The 23090-nt window shown below is 37.7% G+C and overlaps 1 protein-coding gene across 1 annotated transcript in view; it reads right to left on the bottom strand.

Annotated features, from left to right (window-relative positions):
• The window catches only part of SCAI (suppressor of cancer cell invasion), a 99806-nt gene that overhangs the window by 25516 nt on the left and 51200 nt on the right, over nt 1-23090 (bottom strand). The window contains exons 3-12 of the mRNA XM_068966253.1: nt 14331-14426; nt 13718-13804; nt 12156-12254; nt 7234-7330; nt 5987-6085; nt 5678-5830; nt 4668-4769; nt 3982-4083; nt 2608-2686; nt 777-876 (exon numbers count right to left, since the gene is read on the bottom strand). Coding sequence (XP_068822354.1) covers nt 777-876; nt 2608-2686; nt 3982-4083; nt 4668-4769; nt 5678-5830; nt 5987-6085; nt 7234-7330; nt 12156-12254; nt 13718-13804; nt 14331-14426 — 1014 coding nt within the window. The remainder of the gene's footprint in view (nt 1-776; nt 877-2607; nt 2687-3981; nt 4084-4667; nt 4770-5677; nt 5831-5986; nt 6086-7233; nt 7331-12155; nt 12255-13717; nt 13805-14330; nt 14427-23090) is intronic.

Genomic DNA, 23090 nt, shown 5'->3' with positions numbered 1-23090 from the left:
GTGGACAATGCATGTATGTGAATAAATATTAATGTAAATATACAAAATGATGTGTCAATGAGCAGTATCATCAAACCCCAAGATATCTCAAATACAGGTTTTTCTAATATATATCACTTACAAGTAAGGTCAACTATAGCACCAAACACATGGCTTGGGGAATCTTTCACTATTACATGTATAATAATTGAAAATTTCCCTCTCTGCCCTTCCTTAGCCACTCTTTAATTTGAAGAGCTATGTTTTTATGTAAAGTGTTATTAGAAATGCAGTTTCAAGCAAGGTAGTTTCCTCTATAATAAAATTGCTATCTCTCAGCTAGAGAAATCCTAGAGCTACTAACAGCCCAAGCAGTGAATGTGTTGAGCTAACTTTCATGGATGAAACTTACCTGAAATCATACAGCTAGCTTCAGTTTTATTGTATTATACCAACAGAACCTTGTATTAAAATGTTTATGTTGATATTAACATGCATCATGTCCTGAGTTATTATTTATGTACATATCTATTGCCTCCTCCAACTTGAATGAACAGATCTCCAGGGACATAATAGTGCCTGACATAATAACAGATACTCAATAAAAATTTTTTAAGTATAAGCCAACAATTCTAAACGTCTAAGGTAGTCAGAGCCTGAAATATTGCTGGAATCCAGATAAGTGTTATGAACAGTTGTCTGAGGGGACATTTCTAGTACTAGAAAACAGTCCCCACTTCACTTAACATAAGATTTAACTTTAATTTTTATAATAGGAAAGACACCAGAATACATACCAATGCATTTCCTTGTGGGACTGATTTCGTTTGTGGATGGCATCTCCATTTATAATATCTCGGTTACTATTAGTAAGTACCCCTCCAAAATCATAAGGACCTATAAAAACAGAAGGGAAGAATCCTAGACTTCAGTTGAAGAGTAACACTAATATGATGTTCAAATACAAAGGTACCGGGTGAATTTCTCACTGATACAAGTGGAAGATAATTTTAAAAATTTTTTATTAATTTAAAATTGAACACTTTAGTTAACACAGAATTTAAATATTTCAGCATGTTGCCTGTTTCAGCATGTTAGAAGATCATTGTCATTAGTTCTTCAGATAATAATGAGAAACAAAACAAAAATCTACTGTATCCCATTATTCTGGGTTAAAAAAAAAAAGGGGGATGGAGATCTGGGATGTTCAAAATGATCTTTTCATTTTAAGCAAAATTAAAATCTCAAGTTCAACAAATAAAATTACTTAAATAGAAGAGTTGCAGAATGAAGTCCTAATTATTTTTTAAAATATAATTTTAGGGCTTCCCTGGTGGCTCAGACAGTAAAGACTGCCTGCAGTGTGGGAGACCAAGGTTCAGTGATTTCTTAATTTTAAGTGAGTCACTAATTGTAAAAAATGTAGTGACTTGAAATAAGACTTGAAAATTCTCATTGACAAAAACTTCATGTAAGAAAAGAACTATCAAATATCAGTGTAGGGGAAAAATCCATTATCATTACTATTTTATCAACCACTGTAATTCCAGTTCGGGAATTAGCCTTTTCCCACTGGTGCTATCAGTTAGTTAAACTCTTGTGTAAATGGAACAGCAACTATGAGATGTGAGAAATAATCTCTCTCAAAGGCCCATTCAGTTAGTACCTACTGTACTTTGAAAAAAGTAAAACAAAAGATATCAACATGTTAGGTGGGGGTGCAGAATATTTGATTCAATACCATGTTATAAGACATGGAAATAATTATTTACAAATAAAATCACTAACTTTATTACCAAAAAATTAGTTCATGATTTTGCAACACTTTTAATATTAATGTTATGCTTTATCCCTTAAAAAACTACTGCAGTGAAAAGATTGAGATTTATTTTGTTTTGTTTTCATTTTAACACTTTAAGAGGATCTGTAGGTCATGCAAGGAAGATGGCAGGGACATGCATTGTATAAAGGAATGCAAATTTCAACAAACAAATGAGGAGGAAAATGCTAAGGATGTTAAGAAAAAAATTTCTGTCCAGATAAAGATTTAACTGCCTTGTTTACTTCCAATTTACTTATCAATTTTGACCAATTTCATATATTCTAAACTCATATGTTCTGGACCATTTCATGGTTTTATTCTGAAATAGCATCCCAAATTTCTACAGATTGAATTGGTAAGACCAAAGAAAGGACACAAAACAAAATCATGTCAAGGACTTGAACTTTCACAGGTACAAAAGTACACTGATTTCTACAAGACTGTCAGCCACAGTGAAGCCTCTGACCAGTTTCTCTAACGCACAAAAGGCTCAGAAAAATTCAGTGATGTGAAGCAGTAATTGGTTAGTCCCTGTATAATATATATATATGTTTGCTTTTAGCAAATTTGTTAGTAACATATGTATGCAGCATGTGAATTTACTGATTTTTTTAACTTCCATAAATAAGACTTCAGCAAATAAAATAGGTATCTTCAAGACTGCCAATTCAGCAAACAGACCAAGTTTCAAATTTAGGAGCCTCTCTAGAAAGCGTGAGACGGTTCGTGGGCTACGGGCCATCGCCTTGTAGAAAATAAAGAGAATTCAAGCCCTGCTCACAACAGGGAGCATTCCTTTATTGTACCTTCACTATCAGAACGACCTGTGGGGAAAACGCCAGTGGCTGACAGGTAAATCAGAAGCACGCTATTGGCAGGCAGCTCCTGAAATGAAAGAAAATCACACATACAAAACGACAAACAGAAAACAACAGTTTCATTGAAAGTTCGTGACATTTTACAGTTGTGAGGAGGGCTTCCCTGGAGGCTCACAGGTCAAGAATCCACCTGTCAATGCAAGAGACACAGGTTCGATCCCTGGTTTGGGAAGATTCCATGTGCAACTAAGCCCAGGGGCTTACTAAACCATTCAATCGGTAGTAGCGACGGGCGGTGTGTACAAAGGGCAGGGACTTAACGCGAGCTTATGACCCATACTTACTAGGAATTTCTCATTCATGGGGAATAACTGCAATCCCTGATCCCCATCACTAATGGGGTTCAACGGGTCACCCACGCCTGCCAGCATAGGGTAGGCACATGCTGAGCCAGTCAGTGTAGTGCGTGTGCAGCCCCGTACATCTAAGGGCATCACAGACCTGTTTTTGCTCAATCTTGGGTGGCTGAACGCCACTTGTCCCTCTAACCACAACTACTGGGCCCGTCCCCTCTAGAGCCTGTGCTCTGCAAGAAGAAAGGTCACAGCAATGAACAAACACCACAACTAGACAGTAGCCCCTGCTCACTGCAAGTAGAGAAAAGTCCGTGCAACAACAAAGACACAGCACAGCCAAAAATAAACACATAATCAAGTTGTGGGGAAAATGAGGACCTAATTTAACATACTATGGTCTTCTTTAAGAGAAAAATCATTCTTGTTACTTCCAACTTGCAATTGTCTACACAGCAGAGATTCATTATTAATCTATAACTATGGCCCAAAGTTTTGAAGGTATTCTCTGCTTCAAAAACATCATTTAAAGAATGTTCTCTGAAAACTTAAATCGGAGACATAAAGATCCCGACTACAGGTCTAAAAGACAAGCTTCCGTCTGTGCCTTTCTATATACAAACTGAGCGGAATCCCCTATTCTGTGGTTCTTTCAGATGACCAAAATGTTTCCCAGAGTAGCCTGAATTTGGAACACACCTATACAGTCTGCTCCTGCTTTTCAGTTCTGCATTGACTGTTAGGCCTAAAGTAGCTGAGTAAGAAAAATCCAGATGAAGTAGAATGATAATTAATCAATATTCTCATTAATTAATGGTAAGGATCATTCCTAATGTCATATGCAATTTCTACTCCAAAAATAGCTATGATTAGGATATTCTAAAGGTAGTTTTCATTTTCATATTTCTCCTAAATTCTTGACTCAAATATTCGAGAGAAGAGTGACTCTCAGATTCCATTTAAGCCATATCTTTCCCTTACATAGTAAGAAGTACTGGATGATATATACCTTAAAAGATGCTGCTAAGAAAGTGTATAGTTGGCTGAAGGTTGGTTTGTAGAGCAGATACTTGTGGGGGTTTTCTCGCCTGGTAGGCTTGTCAGCTGATTCCTATATTTACACACAGAAAACAATGCAAACACAGTTGGTCTTCTGCATCCGTAGGTTCCGCATCCATGGATTCACCCCACCACAGATCAAAAATATTTGAAAAATATTTTCCAGGAAGTTCCAAAAATCAAAATTTGAATTTGCTGTGCACCAGCAACTACATACATAACATTTACATTGTATTTACAGCTATTTACATATAATTTACATTCTATTAGATGTTATAAGTAATTTAGAGATGATTCAATGTATATGAGAAGATGTGTATAGGTTATATGTAAACATTATGCAAAAACTTTACATGAGGGACTTGAACATCTGAAAGTTTTGGTATCCACAGGGTTCCTAGAACCAATGCCTCGTGGATACAGAGGAATGACTACAAAACGTACTTGACGCGTAGATTATCAATGTCTATTTTTACCCTCCTCTTTATCAAATATCTTTTTAAAAACTGTCATTATGCTGATCTTTCTCTCCTGTGTCTCATCAGAGTTCTTTATTCACACTTGTGGCATTTGGTGAATAATAGCATTCCATGAAGAGCAGAAGCAGCAAACTGCAAATGTAGGGAGAAAAATCACCTGCATTCCTGGTTTATTCATCTGGGAAGCTAAATTCATTGGCTCCCTTTCCAGGGCTTGTAACATCCGGAACATGTCAACAGTTAGTTCACTGAACTTAACCTGCAAGGAAAACAAGTCTGACCATTAATGTAGTACACAGACCTTAAAGTGTTTAATCATATTGTTATTTTTGACTTTTATATGTACCTGATGACACTGGATATTTTATTCTCCGGCATTTTATTATGAAAAAATTTAAAAGACAGAAAGTTGAAAAAATTTATACAGTGACACCCAAATGCTCAATAGCCAGATTCTATAATGTTAACATTTCTTTATATTTGCTTTGTAACATCTTGCCCTATCTATTAATCCATCAATTTCCAGTTTTGTTTTGTTTTTTTTTCGGCACACCACACTGCATGAGGGATCTTTCCCAACCAGGTATTGAAGTGGAAATGCAGATCTTAACCACTTGGACCACCAGGGAAGTCCCTTCACAGGCAGATTTTTTTTTCTTTTAAAAAGCAGTCATGTAAACACAGAGACCTGTATTATATCCCATAAAACATGCTGGCTGTTGGCAAAACAACGAGGCTGAAGTATGACCATGGCCCATTTTAAAATCACTTTATTACATTTTAGCACTACATAATGTTTAAGTCTGTATCCTGGGAATCCCCTGGCAGTCCAGTGTTTAGGACTCAGCACTCTCATAGCCGAGGCCCTGATTTCAGTCACTAGTTGGAGAACTAAGATTCTCACAAGCCACATGGCATGGCAAAAAAACAAAAACAAAAACAAACAAAAAAACTGTATCCTTTTTCATATTAAATAGTACTTCTACAGAACTTCATGTAGGCAAGGTTTTAATTTTGGCGGGGTTTGGGAGGTCTTGTGGGATTAAGATCTCCAACTAGGGATTGAATGGATGTTAGGATATTTACAAGGAAATCATAATTCTGTAACAATCAAAAGCGCTATTTTTTAAGGTGAATTTTAAGCATAATTCCTTCACAATTCTTTACCTGGTTATTACAATTACCAATAATGAGTGCATCAGCCAGAGACAACTGTCCCACAATCATGCCTTGTTCCAGCAATGGGGCTCCCGTTTCAGCAAGGCGATTAGATGTGATAACAATGGTATTATCATCATTTAATACCATTACAGGGTCCGCCTGGAGAACAAGCAATACTGTAAGTGGTTTATTGCCAAGACAAAATATCACTGTAATAAACTATTCCTTCTTTTTTACATATTCACATAATAAATATGTACACCACATAGGCATTTACTTATATAATTCTGACAACCTTTCTTGTCAAGAACTGACCTCAATGAAAGCTGCTACTTCTTGAAGTACCAGGTTCCATTCCACTTGATCTTCAGTATTAAAGCGGTGAGTATAATCTTCAATTTCATCTGACAGTTCCTGATTTCACAGTATCACAAAGGAAAAATGGTTACAGGAAAAAAAAACATAAAATAGATGCCTATATTGTACTATAATCCTGATGGAAACTGTTATAGTTAAGAAGTTTGATTATTATTAATATACAGTACCAATTACAACCAAAACAAAGAGTGACAATTACACGAACTTGCTTCAAAATCAAAAATTCCAAAATGATACACATCAATAAGATCTTCATAGAGACCTAGTGACGCACACTGCTCAGTGCTAATCAGCAATGGCTTTATTAAAAGGAAACTCTTAAAGGTAACCCCCCCAATTTTTAACATTAAAAAATGAACATAAATTCTTTGGGATTGATATTATACTGTTTCTTTTGGAAACAGTCCTATTAGTAACTGGGGATAGAGAAAGAAAGTTTGTCAAAACTAGCATGTTATACTGAATCACTTTGCTAGATACCTGAAGCTAACACAATACGGTAAATTAACTATACTTCATTAAAAAAAAAAAAACCAAAACACTAGCATGTTATACTGAATCCCTCTGCTTTACACCTGAAAATAAGACAATACTGTAAATCAACTGCACTTCAGTTAAAAAAAAAACTAGCATGTTATACTTAAACACCAAAAAAATCAAGACGTATGCCATTGAAATCACTAACTGAATAGAGTGTAACCAGAAGGTAGCAAGGAATAGTTACAGATATTAAGTGAATCTAGAATGCAGTTAACTCTGATTACCTGAATTAATGAAGGACAGAATGAAGAAGACATACTAAAAGAAGGAATAACCAAAACTCATTCATACATCACCTTTATAAAACATTCTGTACTTGTTCTTAACCTAATTTTTCAATTATTTTATCTTAAACTAAATATCTTAACTTTTGTTTGCATTTGCCAACCACTCATTAATGAGTGATGAAATGTAAAATGAGCTGAGGGGACAAAAGCAAGAAATTAATACAATTATCTCTGGTAAGTATGTTTGAAACATGAAGAGAGCTGCAAAAATTTTTTATCATTACCCTTGGCAGAAGTTACCATGCTCTGAAAGTTGTAATGATTTAATTATCAAAATTATTTTAACCGTATCTATTTTAAAAAACAAAATTACCAACAAATAATCAGAAATCAGGATTTTAATTAAAATACATTTACCTTTACCAGATCCTTCACAACATCCATTTTGTTGAGAAGAAGACAAACTACTATAAATCTTGCATAGTATCGTAGCTTCTTAACTACCAACTCAGGTCTATGGCAGATAAATGGAAAATTATTCATTAGATTAAAAACAAAATTATGTGACTTGATTTTTCTAACTTTCTGATAGTTTTTAAACTCTTTTGATCCTATTTTGCACAGTTATAAACACTGTTTCATATAATCTATAGTTTTTTAATACATTTTTTACTCAATGATTCATTACATTATTCATTCATACATTAATTTATTCAACAACTATCTACTGAAACTTAGATGCACCAGGTACTATGCTAAATAGTAGATTAAAATTATTAGAAAAAGAAACTATAGACATAGTCCCTTCCTCACAGATCTTATAGACAGAAACATATGTAAAATATAGAGGAGACAGATAAATACTTAAAACAGTGGAATAAATATTACAATGATAGTGTTGCAGTTAAAAGGAAAAGAAGAGGAATGCGTTTTTCTTTTCTTTCCTGAGAACAAAGAAGAAAGAGAAGAGGGAGCAGGCCTGGTCACACCTAGTTTTTATTTTAACCATTGCTAATTCAGCAAGTTTGGAAAACTCAGCAGTGGCCACAGGACTGGAAAAGGTCAGTTTTCATTCCAATTCCAAAGAAAGGCAATGCCAAAGAATGCTCAAACTACTGCACAATTGCACTCATCTCACATGCTAGTAAAGTAATGCTCAAAATTCTCCAAGCCAGACGTTAGCAATACGTGAACCGTGAACTCCGGGATGTTCAAGCTGGTTTTAGAAAAGGCAGAGGAACCAGAGATCAAATTGCCAACATCCGCTGGATCATGGAAAAAGCAAGAGAGTTCCAGAAAAACATCTATTTCCGCTTTATTGACTACGCCAAAGCCTTTGACTGTGTGGATCACAATCAACTGTGGAAAATTCTGAGAGAGATGGGAATACCAGACCACCTGACCTGCCTCCTGAGAAATCTGTATGCAGGTCAGGAAGCAACAGTTAGAACTGGACATGGAACAACAGACTGGTTCCAAATAGGAAAAGGAGTACATCAAGGCTGTATATTGTCACCCTGCTTATTTAACTTCTATGCAGAGTACATCATGAGAAATGCTGGACTGGAAGAAACACAAGCTGGAATCAAGACTGCCAGGAGAAATATCAATAACCTCAGATATGCAGATGACACCACCCTTATGGCAAAAAGTGAAGAGGAGCTAAAGAGCCTCTTGATGAAAGTGAAAGTGGAGAGTTAAAAAGTTGGCTTAAAGCTCAACATTCAGAAAACGAAGATCATGGTATCCCATCCCATCACTTCATGGGAAATAGATGGGGAAACAGTGGAAACAGCGTCAGACTTTATTTTTCTGGGCTCCAAAATCACTGCAGATGGTGACTGCAGCCATGAAATTAAAAGACGCTTACTCCTTGGAAGAAAAGTTATGACCAACCTAGATAGCATATTCAAAAGCAGAGACATTACTTTGCCGACTAAGGTCCGTCTAGTCAAGGCTATGGTTTTCCCTGTGATCATGTATGGATGTGAGAGTTGGACTGTGAAGAATGCTGAGCGCCGAAGAATTGATGCGTTTGAACTGTGGTGTTGGAGAAGACTCTTGAGGGTCCCTTGGACTGCAAGGAGATCCAACCAGTCCATTCTGAAGGAGATCAACCCTGGGATTTCTCTGGAAGGAATGATGCTAGAGCTGAAGCTCCAGTACTTTGGCCACCTCATGCGAAGAGTTGACTCACTAGAAAAGACTCTGATGCTGGGAGGGATTGGGGCAGGAGGAGAAGGGGACGACCAAGGATGAGATGGCTGGATGGCATCACTGACTCCATGGACGTGAGTCTGAGTGAATTCCGGGAGATGGTGATGGACAGGGAGGCCTGGCGTGCTGTGATTCATGGGGTCGCAAAGAGTCGGACACGACTGAGCGACTGAACTGAACTGAACTGAACTGAATCAGCATCCTGTAACTAAATTTGCTTTTCTGCCCCAGATTCTTCACGGGGCGGGGGGACAACACAGTTCTGGAGGCAGAAGCCTACTGTGTTCTCCCGTAGGCTGGCTGAGGACTTTAAGCCACCTTTCTGTTTCCTCAACTCTGTCTCCATATTTTTTAAATTCGGCTTCAGAGGGCAGAGAAAGTCAAGATTTTATCAACAGGAGAAACAAAACATGCTATTTGAGCCCACAAGACTGGATCTTGGTGAGAGAATGCTTCCCAGAGAGAGTAATGTTTATATTAAGACTATAAAGAGGAAGACGAGAAGACAGTAGGCAGGAAAATACGAGGTCATCCACTCAATACACTTGAGAAGCAATCCTATCACGCCTGAAAACCTGAATGACGGCCCTCAGCCTTCTGCCTGCTGCAGAGGAAGAAGTCCTCTGTGAATCTCACTGGGAAGGGTCCACATCAAGTCCTCCTCATAGGCATCGAGACTGGGATGCGGCCAGGTTTTCAAGCTCAGATCTACATTTTCCACTATCAAACAAAACTCCAGTACTGTCACCACCAGAGGGGCCATCAAGATTCTCTCTGACAAAGTCCTTCTGGCATGCCAGAATTGCAGCCTTGTCCAACCTGCTAGGACCACTAACTGTAAGATGCTGACTCTTGACACATCTGCCTGAGAAATTGTTTTTCGAGGTGGCTGACTGCAACGTCTTCCTCCAGCCTCTGTGCGCTCAGAAACTTCACCTTCTCCTTATCGTAACTCTAACCAGGTTCAGCCTTCGTCCTTCATAAACATTGGGGCTTACAGCTCGGACAAGTGATTATGTGCAAATGTCTCCTCCACTCAACAGGACAGGCCATGGAACAGAGATATTCTGAAAGCTGTTTGTATTTGGTGACAGGCAGTCACTTTGGGGATCATTGGAACGTACCACTCCTCCTGGCTTTGACATATTCCTTCGGTACTGAGACAATGCAGGCAGAACTTGACTTCTGGAGGAGAGATGCCTCTTAAAGCAACTGTGAAATTGTGGAATACTTTCTTACTTTGTTTTAATCTACCAGCTGTTGGTTTTAGCAGCTGTCACCAACTGCTACCTTGATGGCCCCCTAGCCCTGTGTGAACTAGGAAACAACCAATTTTACCAACTGAACAAACTCCTTCCTAAGGTACAGGGAACAAAACCAAGATTTTATATACTGAAGTGTCCTTTGATTCTAAGTTAGTTTGATACTAAGCCTAAGAGATTTCATCGTCCTGGTTCCAAGTGATTCTAGCTCTGTTCATCTGCCCCCCTCTAGGAGGCAGCACAGAGAAACAAGTCATATGGGCTAGTTTGCTCTTAGGACAGAAAGTGATTTTATTAAGTCAAATTATTGGGTTTTAAGCCAAGTGACCTAAGACCAATTTCCCTTGTGTCAAATTAGAAAATGCATAAAAGTGAATTATACAAGGTATTTTACTATTGCTTAAAATAGTTCTTTGCTTATATGTATTTTTCACTCAATAAAGTGTTACATACCCCTTCTGTATTTTTGAAAAATAATTTACCTCACCCAGAATTCAGAGCAATTATACAACAGTAATGCAAAAAAAAAAGGGAGTTGGAAGAAATATATCTGTAGTGAAAATACGTGAAGCAAGCCGTAAGAAATTCTGAAAGAAAAGTAACTGATGCAACTTCATGAAGTAAGGCAAAGCCAAAGAGACCTTGGGGGAAAATGCAGAATTCAGCATCTACATAACTTTGTTTCAAGAAAATTTCTCCAGACAAGTCTGAACAAGATTTGCAAGGGAATGAAGGGGATTTACCAGAGTGGGGCTTTCCCAAAAATGTTGCTGTTTAGCTGGAAAGCTTATGACAGCCAACCACAAAGTATTCTCTAGAAAAATGTCAAAACTACATCATTCTTTTTCTAACAGAATATAATCTTTTCACTTAGATAATGACAGTGAGTTCTGTTACTGGGAGTAGGGAGAACATTCAGATCTTTCAACAATTCTTGAATCATAGCAACAAAGATTCTCCAGCAGATTTCTGATTTCAACAACTCTATTCTCATCTGAATCTACCTGTACCCTAAATGTGTCTGAGACTCCCATGAAAAGGTAATCATCTAAAAAGAAAAGAGATACTTGTCCAGCTTCTTTTCATTTTCTTCTCCCACCCAAGCCAGACACATAGCAAGTGGGGATGAATAACTTTAACATGATTTTTTTCCATAACAGTAAAGCTGCTGCTGCTGCTAAGTTGCTTCAGTCGTGTCCGACTCTGTGCAACCCCATAGACGGCAGCCCACCAGGCTCCCCCATCCCTGGGATTCTCCAGGCAAGAACACTGGAGTGGGTTGCCATTGCCTTCTCCAATGCATGAAAGTGAAAAGTGAAAGTGAAGTCGCTCAGTCGTGTCCGACCCTCAGCAATCCCATGGACTGCAGCCTTCCAGGCTGCTCTGTCCATGGGATTTTCCAGGCAAGAGTACTGGAGTGGGGTGCCATTGAAGCTACATGACTGCAAAATGGTACTGTATTTATAAAAGACAAATGGCAGTTTCCAACAGGTTTTGAATGTATACAAACTAAGATGATATAGGCTACAGAACAAAGGTATCAGCTAAGCCTCATTTTGGAGCTGTTTCTTTTCTATGAGACTTCATGTGCCCCAATCTCTCATAAAGAAATAACCCACCCTTCTTTGGGCTCTGACCCTACCCTGGTATTGTGACATCCGTCACAATATCCATGATATTTACTGCTTTTAGGTAACACACTTCCATATGCTTAAGAAAGCCTCAAATATAGCAGGCACTCAATAAAGCCCATTAAATGAATAAAAGTTACAAATAAATGTGTGCTTTTCTGCCTAATTTCCACACACTAAAAAGTTTCAGTGCTTTATCTTCCTCTTTCTAAAAACAGTAGGTGCATACCTGTCCTCTTTATTGACTTGAGAATAGTAAGATCTCTGTCTGATTGCAGAATAGAAGGAGAAAGCCTCATTCAGATAGCTGGTCTCAGATGTGCGTAGGCTACGAGAGAGAAAGAAAATCTTAAGTATGACAGTGTCTCAGACTCTTCATCATGATAAATACTTGTTTTGTTACTCCTCTCTTCCTCTATTGGAAGGGATGTGAACGACTACACTAGATTTGAATCACCAAAGCAATAATCATATCACCCTTAAGATGTATGAAAACAATAATAATTATAATTTAAAAAAAAAATACCTCTCCTCTGCTCCCAAGCCTTTTTTGATAGCAACCCAAAGTAGACATTATTCTCATTCTTCAAAGGGCCTCTCCAAACAGCATTCTACTCACTTAAATCTTTCCTGGGGTTAAAGGCCTGGGACCAGTGGACTGAGAAATAGACCCTGATACATATTAATCTTCACAGGATGCTGGTAAGTTGGATTTTCTATTCAACATTTCTGTTTTTTTTTTTTTTTTTTAATTGAAGTATAGTTGGTAGCTCAGCTGGTAAAGAATCCACCTTCAATGCAGGAGACCTCGATTCAATTCCTGGGAAGATCCACTGGACAAGGCATTAGGCTACCCAATCCAGTATTCTTGGGATTCCCTGGTGCTCAGACGGTAAAGAATCCACCTGTAATGTGGGAGACCTGGGTTTGATCCCTGGGTTGGGGAGATCCCCTAGAGGAGGGCATGGCAACCCACTTGAGTATTCTTGCCTGGAGAATCCCCATGGACAGAGGAGCCTGGCGGGCTATATAGTCCATGGGGGTGCAAAGAGTCGGACATGACTGAGCAACTAAGCACAGCACATAGTTACACACAATAACATTGCTAGTTTTACAAGGGATTTCTTAAGAAAATATTCTACCAGGAAAAGTGATTTTAATGGTGGGAATCTGAGTGGCATGCCAAAAGACAGGAAGAGGAAGGAATTTTCTGCCCAACTAAACTACAAATGGTCCAAGCCTTTTTATGAAATGCCTGATACAACTTAATGATAATGTGATGTCCGGATCCTAAATGGAGCTCTCTTCTTTCATTGACTCATGGGTGGGACTATACAGATGTAGTCAAAAGTATCTTTATTGACTTCACATACCCTTTTAGACACAGCATACAAGGACTGGTTTTAAAGTATCCTCCTGAAAACCACTCATTCAAACAAACATACCAGTTATGTTATGTCTCCGTAAGGGATCAAGATTCAAGTGAAGCCATTAAGAACCATAAATTCATTTAGTATTTTTCTTATCTAAAACCAAGGGTCATACTCTAAGTTTACAAATGAATCTGACCGAATGAACCGTTTGGAAGGTAAGCCTTTGAAGCAAATAATGTCACTTTGATTATGGAAGGTCACTTTAAAATGCTGTCTTAATCAAGATAATCTGAACTATTAGAATTTCAAGTGTAACTCATCCGCTTTCCCTCCTACCGGATATGTATTGATGCATACTTCTGCATGCTGTGTTTAAATCAGGAGAATGCTTTATTTTTCCCATTTGCAGTTCACTTACTAATAATGGTAGTATAGCTGCCCAATCTTAGAAGCAATTTCCCCTATTTGCCACCGCTTCAAGCCATATCGATTATCCAAGACTTGTCTGTTTTACATAGGAGGTAAGAAAATAGAAATGAGAGACTATAAATTTCAAAAATCACCAAATCTGTTAATTTCACAGGATAAAGTATCACCCAATTCATCATGAAATTCTGAGTACATAAATGGAAATTCATAAATTTTTCATGAGATTTTAACATAAGCACTCAAATTCAAAAACCATTTATAAAGTGTCTATTTAGAGTATGCTGAAATATAAAAATAAACTTCTCTGAGCTACGTTCATGGAAATTAGAAGCAACCCCCTCCCCCAATAGCTTTGGCCAATAAACAATACCTATTTCAGAATGAAATCACGAATCTGCCTACCTACTTAATCTGAATCATTTCAAATATGATATTGTCTTTAAAAATCAGATACTATTACACTTGAAAAAAATAAATAGGGGGAAAAATCAATTTATTTTCTTTTGGTAACAAAGATGAAATGAGATACCCAAACAAATAAAAAGCACTGAGGTAGTAAAGGTCAAAACTGTGACTAACATAAAACTTTAAAAATCCTTTACCGATGCTGCTGCTGGAATTTCCAGAGTTTGGTGTATACATCAAAAGTTCTTCCAAAATAGGACTGCCACTGCTTCTGTCCATATTGTGGCAAATCTCTGTAATGACAAGTAAACATCTATTAATTTTAAAACCTGTATACTCCTTGGAAATTAAGTCTTGTGATGATACAAACTGGACAGATTTAAAGCATTTTGCATTCAAGCTTATTTATTTTTAAAAGTTACAATTTTTAGAGCAAAAACAGTTGTATTGCGGGGGTCCAGGACACGTTCTTTCCTGTTTCTCTTTCCTGGTTCTGACAGTTCATTCTTCATCTCCTCTGTAGATCTTCTCCCATGGGGTTTCCAGCTCTATCTCCCCTGACCTTGGGTGATCTTATATACTGTTAACTTCCAAGTCTGTCTTCAGCTAAGAACTCAGCACTTGGAAAAACACTGCTTTAGGGACTAAATCTAGAAGTGGATATGCAGGTGGTATTGTTGTTCTCAACTGTTCCCGCCCCTCCCAAAAATGAAACTATATATCCTTGTCCTTGGGCTTGGTTATATAACTTGCTTTGGCCAATGAAATGTAAGTTATCTACAACATGTCTGAGAAGAAGATATAAGAGGTATTACATGGTTCAGCATTTTTACTTTTCTCTCTGAACTAAGACCAAGATAAGGCTGTTCCTCAGCCTGGAACACACAGTCAAACACATTTAATGGGGCCTCAGAACTGCAGGCAACTTGTAGCTATAACATGAGAGTCAGAAATAAATCCCTAGTAAGGTACTAAAATTTTGGACTTACTACAGTAGCCTTATTTAGGAAAAGCTGCTAAAAAAGAAATCAGAATCAGGACTGGCTAAGAAATATGTATGGGACACCGGCACTGCAATTGAACTGCAAGAAACTGTTACTGAAGGCTAACATATAAAACAGAGGCAAAATGCATTTGCCTGCAGTAAGTTGGGAAGTAGATAATGTGACTAATGAACTTGTGGATTTGTACAAATAAACCAGGGAACAGTATGCTATTAGACACACTTCACAAAATATGGGAAAGATAAACTCACTAAAGAACTAGCTGCAAGTAGGCTGAAAAGGAAAAGAGGAAATTCACAAATTCCAGAACTTTCAATACTGAAAAACACAATTTTTAATGTGTTAAGTGTAAAAGACCCAACTGAGAAATGATAGCTATAAATGCCACGTAAGACAGTCTCATCCCTAGGGGAAAACCTCTGCATGAAAGCTTGTGAAAACATTTACGAAAGTGGCCCCAAGTACATTCTTTCAAAGGGACAAAATAGATGTGGGGAAAGAATCAAAGGATTTGGCTGTCTTGTAGAAGCCTGATAAACTCAAGGTATTTGTAACAGAGTCTACAAGAGAGCAAGGAAAGTGTCTCAAAATATTGTGGGTTTAGCTATTGGTACACAGAGGCTAACCTAAATCAAACAAATAGAGCCAACGAAATCTTGAGAGCATTTTGTATCATAAAGGAATAATCATCATTCACTGATTAGAGCATGGTACACTTATCTCACTCATGCAACTGTGGACAGCTAGTAGTGGATGGTCTCCCTTGAATGTATAGCCTGGCTGGTGGCTAGGGTGCCAGGTCACGTGTTTCTCATTATAAAACAGGCTACCTCTGTTTACATGAGGGTGGTTGCAAGGATCCCAAGAGTAGCAAAACAGAGGGTGGCTCTGTTGTGCAATTTTCCTTTCAAGTCTCTGCATCATATTTGTACTGTCCCATCAGCCAAAGCAAATTCATGGCCCAACCCAGTGTCAGTGTGAGAGGGGATAACTCATGGGCATAGACAAGGGGAAGGGAATGGCTTTTATAAACAATCTGTAAGAGACTTTATCTTTTTCTTTTTCTTCAATTTTGAAAATAAATCTCTTAGAAAACAAAAATACTACACACTGTATAAAACAAGAAATTAAAAAACAGCTTACTGCTTTTTCCTTCTAGTCCCCAGAAATAACCACAATTAAAAATGCATTTTCTATATGCATTTAAATATGTCAGTCTTTCTATTATTTTACATAAGTGGGATCACACTAAATATTCTGTAACATGCCTTAATTTAATATATCACGTTTCTTTAATGCATATAGAATTATATCAATATTTACTGTGTATAATATAGTATATAATGAATCAATTTACTCAACCAATCTCTTCCTGATGGACATTTACACTGCTTCCAGCTTTTCCCTGTCATAAAAATGCTGCAATAAACATTATTCTACTAATAAACTTGAAGAGTTATATGATTTGAATAATAGGCAAATTTCTGTAAGTGGAATGAGTAAAAGAAGATTTGCATTTCTATATAAGATGTTAAGACAATGAGGAAAAAAGCAAAAGGTTTTTCTACCCAAACTTTTCAGATATTACATTACAAGAATGAGCTAGTAACTTCAGTTTTAAATTTATTTCCATTATCCTTAGGATAAGGAGAAACTCATTTCAGATTACAGGTTAACTATAGATACTATTGATAGTTTCTAAATTCATCCCAAGTTTTTACCTTTTTTACGTCTCCATGGATCTCTTGTGAGAGGTTGCATTACAAAGAGCTAATAAGTTATTTTTAAATTGAAATTGCTGCTAGAATCTTTAAGACTCTTATCAAGTAGTTACTGCTAGAAAGACTGTATTTTATATAAAAGCTTTAGACAACATTAAATTCAGGAAAACTGACAACCTTTGAGTGCTTCTATAAAGATACCATGTAAAGTCTCCAGGCAAATTTTCAACTAAGCAATTGCCTACAAGTTCTTTTGCATTTTCAAAACTGACAGATTTAATAAACCTCAGTAATATATCATATTAAGGGAGAAAACACAATTAGAGCTCAGTATTTTATTTCACAACTACATAATTTCAGGTGTTTAGTGGAAACGGTTTTAGGGGAAAGGACTTCTCCATGAAGGCTAAAAGCACAAAAAAGTGGTCTAAAAGATTAGAACAAGGTTCCAAACGTAAGTTGTAATGTACAAGTATTTTCTGATTTATAGCTGTGAACAATGTTGACTAGATTCTATACTATTTTCATTGAAAGAATTTATAGAATCTACCACTCCAGTATGAAGTATCAGCTATAAAATAGACAGCAATTTCTTTTTCAAAATAGGGTTTAAGTTTTTTAAAAAAAAACCTCCTAAAGGACAAGTCCCATGGTCACACTTTTTCTAGTGAAACATACCATAGAAGCTAATATTCAAACAACTCTCATATGATGAGTCTAAACAAAATTAACTAATGTACCTTATAAAGAGTTTTAGATAAATTCCTCTACTATTCAGAGCTTGATTCTAGTTTTAAACTCTGAATATATCATTTGGTCATTATTACTGTCAGTAGAGATGGGAAATTAATGGTCCATGGAATTAAATTAAATGGGGCTGTGTGAATTAGCCCATAAGCTAAATGACCTTATATTTCACATTTTGCAAAGGCACCTATGTTATAAATTGGCCAGTCATATTCTTTTCACAAGTCTTGAGAGGAAGCTGAAAGTATGACACTGATCTCACTCTCTTTTAAAATCCTCAACTCTATCAACAAAAAGTTGGGAGAACATGAGAAGAAATGTAGTGGAGATTGATGATTCAACCTAATTCTGAGAGATGATTCAAATGTAAAGTTGAGATGTCAAATCATAGGAACTTTCTTACAAGTTTCTACAAATCAACCATCTTTACTAAAGTAAATTAGCTAGGATCACTGATACCTGTGGCATGCGTGCATGCTAAGTCACTTCCAGTTATGTCCGACTCTTTGCAACCCCATGGACTGTAGCCCACTAGACTCCTCTGTCCATGGAATTCATCCACACTGATGCCTGCTGACACCTAAAATCCAACAGCCATTTTCTAGTCCTCAGATCAGTCCTCCTTAGAGGGTCACCTTCCTAGAGGTTCCCTATTGGCTCACCACTTCTTCAGCATCTTGTAATCCTTTCTTCTTTCTGTTCTAATGGTCTCTTTCATTAGCTTCTCTTTCATTAGTCTGGTCCTAAATGCATGCCTTCTTCAGCAAAATGTTTGTCGCTTCAGTCATGTTCAACTCTTTGCGACCCCATGGACTGTAGCCCTCCAGGCTCTTCTGTCCATGGAATTCTCCAGGCAAGAGTACTGGAGTGGGTTGCCATTTCCTTCTCCAGGGGATCTTCCCAACCCAGGGACAGAACCTGGATCTCCTGCACTGCAGGCTGCTGCTGCGCTGCTTCAGTCGTGTCCAACTCTGTGCGACCCCACAGACGGCAGCCCACCAGGCTCCCCCGTCCCTGCAATCTCTAGCACTGAAGGCAGATATGTGCAAATATATGTAAATACACATACATACTGAAATAAGAAGCAGAGAGCTTAAATGGGTTGCCTGGGAACTCATGGCCAGTTAACTGTTGAGCTATGACTGAAATTCATAACCCTTTTGAGTCTGTAATCTAATACTCTCTCCTCTTTGCCATAGAGAAAAATAACCCAGATTTTGATTCTACATTAGTGAAGTCCTTCTCTGGGAGCTCACTCTTCGGATGCCATTGACAGCAACATTTAGACTTGTTTTGACAACAAGCTGTGTCCTAATAAGCAGGAGATTAGGGCTCACAGAGAGTCACCTAGGATGCACTTGAGGCCAGAGCAAGAAAATGGCCATTTGCAAACCAAGGAGAAGAGGCCTCAGAATGAATCTACTCTGCCAACAAGCTGATCTTGGATTTCCAGCCTCTAGAGCTATGAGAAAATAAATTTCTGTTGTTTAAGCTACCTAGTATGTGGCATTTTGTTATGATAGCCCTAGCAAACTAATATAATAAGTGATAAGGTAACCTTCAAATCCCAAAATACGAGCGGGTGGGAACAAATCACCAATAGCCAAAAGTCTTAAAGGCTATCAGCGTCTGTGCAGGAAGACAGACCAGAAACCACGGGGACAGGGGATGGACCGTAAAGAAGAAACCCCCCAAAACAGCCAGCATGTATTCACCAGAAAGCACAGTGGACCATTCTGAGGACAGAAGCTAAAAGGGGGAGGAATTTTGCCTGGGCCAATATCCACGTGTGGCTACTGAGTACTTGAAATGTGTCTAATTTGAACTGAAATGTGTGAAAGTATAAACTATTCAGTGTACTTCAAAAACTCGGTATAAAAAAAAGAGAATGTAAAAGATCTCAATACTTTTTCCATATCGATTACAGGTTGAAAGAAAATATTTTGGATATGCTGAATCAAATAAATATACTGTTAAAATTAATTTGAGCTTTTTTCTTTGTTTTACATTTTGAAAATCTGGCTATTAGAAAAACTTTAAACCCCATCTGTGGCTCATTAAATTTTTGTCAGTCAATGGTCTTCTAGATCACAGGATCACGACATCTACTGCACCCTGATGGCCGTCTACCTCAACTGCAAGTGCAACTGTTTCCGGGTAGCAAACCATACAAAATAAAAGCAGGTATCCCAAGCTTGTACAGATAGTTTAGGGTATTACTTCTGAAATAACATGCACTTTACTATTGCCTGTCTGTGGAAATTTCTCTCTAGGAAAGCATTAATATTGTGAAGAAGGAAGAGAAAGAGGAAGAAAAAGAGAGGGAAGAGAGAGGAAAGAGCATGAGGGGAGAAAGGGCACAAAGGGAAAAAACTATTAATCCCTCCCTTATCCTTTCCTACCTACATGGCAATCAAGGCATTCTAAAAATAGGATGTTGAAGAAAGCACTGGTGATGATTTCTTCTTTATTCTGAAATATTAAGGAGCATGTTTAATAAAAATTTCTGCCATAATTTTTATTTAAGACCAATACACTTCACTTTGGTGCACTTCTTTGCATATGTATGTATGTATGTTTATTGCTTCCAACATTTATTTTGGCTTTGGGCATTTAGTCCCCTGGGGACAAATAATTAGTGACTGTGGGCCTATGCTGTTTCAAAAGTCAAGGATACTACTGGTAGACACAGCTGCATATCTCAAATACATGTCTCAAGACGCTGCCTTATATAATCCCACTAAGTATTCCATCCTGCTTCGACAGTCTTAGTCACCATGGTAACTAGAACCCTGCAAGCGCTTAGGCTTTTGATCATTTTCTGACAGTCTTCAAAGCTATTTCTAACATCATTCTCACTTCATTACTACTGTAACTACATGCAAAAGCTATTATAAGCAAAACACCATTCATTTTATCCATTTCTCACTCTCTGGACTGTGTTTTCTTACACAGTGAGTGGATAGAAGAGATTATTTATTATGTACATATTACAAGAAGGTACTTTCAGTCAGGAAAAATACTCCATTAAGATATTCATGGCTGGGAAAATGAAAAGGCTCTGACAACTTGGATGAATAGCTTAATATGTATATGGCGGAAAGATACACCTTCAAGAGTAAAGAGAAAGTTTACTGTATATCAATAAGACAATATATAGAAACTCTAGCCTTGCATGCACTGAAACTCACTTTTTCACTCTGCTCATATACAGTTAAAAAGCCCAAAGGAGGGAATACAAAGGGGTTGCTGCTGTGCTGTACGTTGTATCATACAAGTACAAGCCCCATGAACATGTTCAGTTTGCAAAAATTATACTTATATGTACTTTTCTGCAAGTGTATTACACTTCAATATACAAACTCAAGAAAGAAAAGAAAATACACAATGGAAAGTTAACGAAAAGACAGGCACTAACAGTGATGGGATGGTGGGCAGTCAGAGGTGCCATGTTAAAAGCTGATGCTATTTTGACTAGACTCTACTTCACCGCTTTTCCCCAAGTTCCAAAGCTGGTAGTACAGAACCACTACCAATATATTTCTTGTTCTCTGTAAGCACTGAGATCCTGTTTTCTATTCACATCAACACAAATACGGGGGGCAAGGGCAAAAAAAGAACACTTCTTTTAGTTATGCCCAAAGAATCTCTTCTATTTCAAAAGAAATGCACAAAAACTACATCAACACTTGAAAGCAGAAACATTTAATTTCCGTAAATCAAAGAGCTTCTTTGGAGACTAGTGTGGGGAAGAACGCCACACATACCTCCAAGCCAGCACCACCAGCAGCTAACACAGACCTACAGAGCTGAGCAAGCGAGACCTTCCAATCGCTTCCAATCAAAGTCTAACCCTGAACAGAACACCTGCATTTACACAAACAAGCACAGGAAATACACACACTCACATGTACCAGACACCGTGAGAAAATCAATACCTAGAAAAGAGACCAAAAGCTGAGAGCAAAGAGTCCCCACGAAGAGTTAGTATGACTCACAGAATGGAATTCTGACAGAGAATTTCTGATAAAGCAGGATCATGAAAAACATTTTCACGATTTGCTTTTTAGAATTTAACCATATAGTGTGGTCGACTTTTCATTTTTATCTCCACCAACATCTTTTTAATAGTTCTAGGGAATTCCCTGGTGGTCCAGTGGCTAAAATGCCACACTCTCAATGCAGGGGGCCCAGCTTCGATCTCTGGTCAGGGAACTAGATCCCAAACGCAACTAAGGATCCCATGTGCTGCAACTAAGACCAGGCACAGCCAAATAAATAAATAAATAATAGTTCTACATTATTCTGTGTGTGTGAAATGAAAGTTCTTTCAAATTGAAAAGAGTATTACTCTTTCAGTAAACTGCAGGCCTGCACTGCCACTAGCCACATCCCTCTCAACAGAACCCCAGGAGCACAGACAGAATATATCTATGTTACTCATCCAAGATATAGTTTTTGTAGAATTAAGGCTTGTTTAAAATGAAGGGAACCCTTCCCACAAAACACTGCAAATAAGTCCCTGGTGAATTTGCTTACCCACTTTTCTCAGTCAAAATGATACCATGAAATGATCACAGTAAGTCACAATAATAACATCCATTACCTTAACAGCTACAAAATTTTTTTCCTTGTGATGAGAAGCTTTAAGATCGACCATTTCAACAACTTTCAAATATACAACACAGTATCACCAAATAAGAGCCAAATCATTGGAAATGACCTTGATGCTAGGAAAGACTGGAGGGCAAGAGGAGAAGGGGGCAAACAGAGGAGGAGATATTTGGCTAGCATCACCGACTTGATGGACATGAGTTTGAGCAAACTCCCAGAGATAGTGTAGGACAGGGAAGCCTGGTGTGCTACAGTCCACCGGGTTGCAAAGAGTCAGAAAGCTTAGCAACTAAACAACAAAACCGTTAACTATAGTCTCCATGGTGTACATTACATCCCTATGATGTATTTATGTATGAATATAGCTGAAAGTTTGTACTTTCCAACCTCCTTCCCCCACTGCATGCGTGCGCCCGTCTCCTGTCTCTGGCACAATCTCCAGTCTGTCCTCCGTATCCATGAGCTCAGCTGTTTCTTTTGCTTTTTGTTCTGGTTTTTGCTGTTGTTTTCAGATTCTACATAAAGTGAGATCGTATAGTATTTGTCCTCTGTGTGACTTACTTCACTTAAGCATAATGCCCTCAAGGTCTATCCAGGTTATCATAAATTTCAATGTTTCCTTAATTTTTAATGCTTGAAGAATATTCACACACATATATATATATATATTCTACAACTTCTTTACCCATTCATCTGTTAATGGATACATTACTTCCATATCTTGGCTATTATAAATAATGTTTCAATGGACATGGGGGTGTATATAATTTTTCAAGTTGGTGTTTTCATTCTCTTTGCATAAATGTCTAGAAGGAGGATTGCTGGATGCTGCAGTAGTTTTAACTTTTAAAGGAACCTCTACACTGTTTTC

This window comes from Capricornis sumatraensis, chromosome 1 (genome assembly GCF_032405125.1).
Source record: "Capricornis sumatraensis isolate serow.1 chromosome 1, serow.2, whole genome shotgun sequence".
Taxonomy (NCBI): domain Eukaryota; kingdom Metazoa; phylum Chordata; class Mammalia; order Artiodactyla; family Bovidae; genus Capricornis; species Capricornis sumatraensis.
Note: the sequence above shows the minus strand (reverse complement) of the source record. Positions and strands in the feature narration are given on the sequence as shown.